We start from the raw sequence: 3,752 nt of genomic DNA on the forward strand, positions 1-3,752 counted from the left end.
TGTATGTATGTATGTATGTATCTATCTATCTATCTATGTATGTATCTATGTATGTTTGTATGTATGTATGTATATATATTTATATATATCGTTGTGTGTGTGTGTGTGTTTACCTTCTCCTCGACGCCTAGATAAAAAATTCATGTCATAAAAAACTCCCATTGATTGAAATACTAATTGCATACATATGTGGAAAGCCCATCTTTTTAATTTGGTGATTTACCATCTATAATTCACCTATAGTATCGCGTAAACAAGCCACCTTTATTTTATTGAATTAATGACATTTTGCCATCTTGAGCCCTCGTAATCTTCTCTTATACTCAACGTGGGATGTGAGAGGTTTTCAAAAGGGTGACCATTTTAGATGTGTTTTGCGCCCCAACAAAATGTATATACAAACACCTTGAGATATGTGTCCACACAGGCACTTCAAGAGAGACTGTTTTCCCAAACACGCTCTCTTGAAGAAAGCTATGTGAAACCCAAGACACCCAAAGAGCAAATGAACATCATCTCTCAATTTGCAATCGACCCAAGTTCAGTCGGAGGCTCACAAACAGCCTCCAACATGATCTGGATGGTCAGCATGTTCAGCTCTACACCTGGAGACCTTGAAAGATGCATTGCATGCAACTGTAGAATTCTCCTCCATCATACGCAGAATGCGCTCGGATTGTGTGTGAGGCAGATAGGACATCCACCGTTCTGCTGCGATGTCCTCGGCCATACCTTGTCTAGATCCTGGTGAATTAAGCAGGGCATATGCATTCGATAAATGGCAGTAATAAAGGTGAGCTACAGTTTCTGGGTCCACGAATCCAGATACACAGTCTTCTGCTCTTCTGTTTCTTTTCTCCATTTCCAAGATCCCTTTGCCCCTCAACCTAGCATAAGATGCTAAACACTAGGAGCGATACTGTATGTACCCTTGGCATACAGAAAAGGCCGCAACAATCGAGAAGTTATGGCGGAAGTTTTTCGCAGATCCTGGGCAATGGTGGGACAACAGGCGGAAAAAGGTCAATATTCAGCTAATTGACAAAACCCCAACAGCTACTACGTGTGAGTTTCAAAGGCTTGTTTGTGTTAGCATTTGTCCATTGTATTTGAGATTTAACGGCATAGTATTTGCAGGTAAACCACAGGTTTCCAGATTTTGTGCGTATTGGAACAAAGGAGGCCTTGTGGATTGACTGTTGGTCGAATCCCTCTTGGCTAGAAGCTGAGCTGGCCAAGTTGAAACAAGGCGATGGAAATTGTGACAGTGGAGTTAAAGCAGCGTTTCTACGGAAATCCGGTGCCAACTCCGAGGATTCAAGGGTTAGGTGTGTCAGGTATCCACATTTTTGGGAGTATGCCCGCAGAAAACCTTTGGACACCCTGTTCGTTTCAAAAATCATTGGGTTTTGAACCATATTTGCTATCTCGTACAATGCAGGGAGGCAGGGAATGATCTTATGTCGAACCATTTGAAAAAGTTATGTGAGGAAGGACAGATTGAGGATGCTGTAGAGCTTGTATACCAACAAGGAAATCGTGCTTCCACAAACGATTTCTATTGTCTTTTGCTGGGGTGCATCTGTAAGAGGGATCTGTTAGCGGGCAGGCAAGTGCATTGCCTTTTACTAAGAGCTGGGTTTTCGTCGAATACCTTTCTGGGATGTTGCCTGATTCGTATGTTTACTTCACTTGGGAGTCTGCAAGAAGCAAAATATGTCTTCAGCAAGCTGCCTAAACCAAATGCTTTTGCATGGAGTGCAATTATCTCAGCCCATACCAAGCTTGGAGAGAATGGGCCAGCAATTGAACTCTATTTTCAAATGCGACAATCGAATGTAAAACCAGATGGACATGTGTATGTTGCCGTACTCAAAGCCTGTTCCAGCATAGAGGCCCTAGACAAGGGCACGTTGATTCATGGTCATGTAATGGAAAGTGGCATAGTGGTGAACGCATTCATTGGATGTGCCCTCATTGACATGTATTCTAAGTGTGGGCATCTTGAAGATGCACGTTCTGTGTTTGACAAATTGCCAAGTTCGACTATTGTCACATGGAATGCCATGATTGCAGGGTATGCCCAGAATGGGTATGGAAAGGAGGCGCTACAGCTGTTCCAGCAAATGCGAGATGAGGAGATGGAGCCAAGCAATGTGTCACTTGTGTGCATTCTGAAAGCATGCTCCAGCATAGTTGCCCTAGAGCAGGCAAAGGTAATTCACGCTTGCATTGTTGAGCGAGGTTCAGAGCTGGATTCATTTGTTGGAAATGCCCTGATTGATTTGTATGCAAAATGTGGAAGTCTTACAGATGCGTGCAATGTATTCAGCAGATTGCCCAATCGAGACGTGGTGGCTTGGTGTGCTATTATTGCAGGATCAGCCCAGCTCAACAACTATGCATTGGCTCTACAGTTTTTCAATGATATGCTGCAAGAAGGCTTGAAGCCAAACGATGTAGCATATCTTTGCCTTCTCTCTGCATGCAGCCATGGTGGTATGGTAGAGGAGGGTTGTCAGCGCTTCACTACCATGAGAGAAGACCATGGTATCGATCCCACGCTTGACCATTTCAATGTGCTTGTGGACTTGTTGGGTCGTGCTGGACACTTGAATGAAGCGGAAGACTTACTGCAAACAATGCCATATCCAGATGATGGTGTTGGGTGGTGTTCATTGCTGAGCCACTGCAAAACGCATGGCCATGTGGTCCTAGCAAAGCCATGCTTTGGTTTGGAAGCCAGAACTGACGAAAGACATGCTCCTGGTCTTATGGTCACCTTCGATATTTATGCTGCTGCCGGCATGTGCAAGGACGCAGGTCAAAAGCTAAGAGAATCTGTACCTGCATGGAAAAAGCCTGGGAAGGCTTATATAGAGACTGACCTCAAGGTGCACGATTTCATTGTAGGAGACAAAAGCCATCCAGAGAGTGATGATGTATACTCAAAGCTAAAGAATTTAGCTGGACAACTAAAGCACCAAGGACTTGTGCCATGCTTTGATTTGGTGGCAGAGTCAAGTTTTGATTATGACAGGACGAATTTGATAGGCATGCTGAGAGACTAGCCATAGCTGTGGTCTGCTTATAGTTTGTAGATAGAAAAGCTACCCAAAGACTCATCGCATGTATTCAAAGCTAGACAGGTCAGTGCACTCCTAAACAAATAATACAGTGGGATATAATTTTGGATGAGTTATGACATCTGAAGCTTGTGGTGACTTAAATATCCAACTGATCCAATTTCAGCATTTATTTACCTTCACTGTCATGACACTACTCATATGATAATGAAACAAGCATGCACTTGTCTGTAGGATACTGTACATTATCTCATCAGTCACCCGCATGAACAAAGCCTCCCAAATCACCAATTTAAGGATATATAGGTGTACAAAGAAAAGATGCACATCAATTATTAGAAAAGGATAAAAGCTTTAGGATTTGCAAAAGGTTCACATGTGGGAGTCGATGCATGAATTATGAATCTCTAAGATGCCATACATTGAGCTTTGGGCTAGGAATCATCGGATTGCTATATCCTTGGACTGTAGCTGGTCTGGTGTCAACCCAGTATACTGCATCCCCTCATGATGTGCTACCACCGTGCTGGTTTCAACTGCAATTCCATTTGGAAGCAATGCCATTACAAGGCTTCACAATGTCCAAGGCAGCTTCATCTAAACCGTGATGCATTGCAGTGCTAGGGAAGTTGCTTAGGACTAGGTATGAGGAATACTTCCAATAGT

The 3,752-nt window shown here is 43.3% G+C and overlaps 1 protein-coding gene across 2 annotated transcripts; it reads left to right on the forward strand.

The window, feature by feature from the left end:
- Window positions 1–366: 366 nt before the first annotated feature.
- Window positions 367–3,175, forward strand: LOC147896704 (pentatricopeptide repeat-containing protein CRR2, chloroplastic-like). 2 transcript variants are annotated; one of them, XM_087381628.1, is made up of 5 exons: window positions 367–793; window positions 943–1,022; window positions 1,138–1,337; window positions 1,442–2,216; window positions 2,380–2,592. In XM_087381628.1, exons 1-5 carry the CDS (start codon window positions 766–768, stop codon window positions 2,446–2,448), a joined length of 1,152 nt encoding a protein of 383 aa, XP_087237754.1. In that variant the 5' UTR covers window positions 367–765; the 3' UTR covers window positions 2,449–2,592. The 2 variants fall into 2 exon arrangements, with proteins under 2 accessions (XP_087237754.1, XP_087237753.1); XM_087381627.1 differs by having other exon boundaries at window positions 1,442–3,175.
- The last annotated feature ends 577 nt before the right edge of the window (window positions 3,176–3,752 follow it).

This window comes from Dipteris shenzhenensis, chromosome 11 (genome assembly GCF_047967505.1).
Source record: "Dipteris shenzhenensis isolate YYH24624 ecotype China chromosome 11, Dip_SZ_1.0, whole genome shotgun sequence".
NCBI classification, from domain to species: domain Eukaryota; kingdom Viridiplantae; phylum Streptophyta; class Polypodiopsida; order Gleicheniales; family Dipteridaceae; genus Dipteris; species Dipteris shenzhenensis.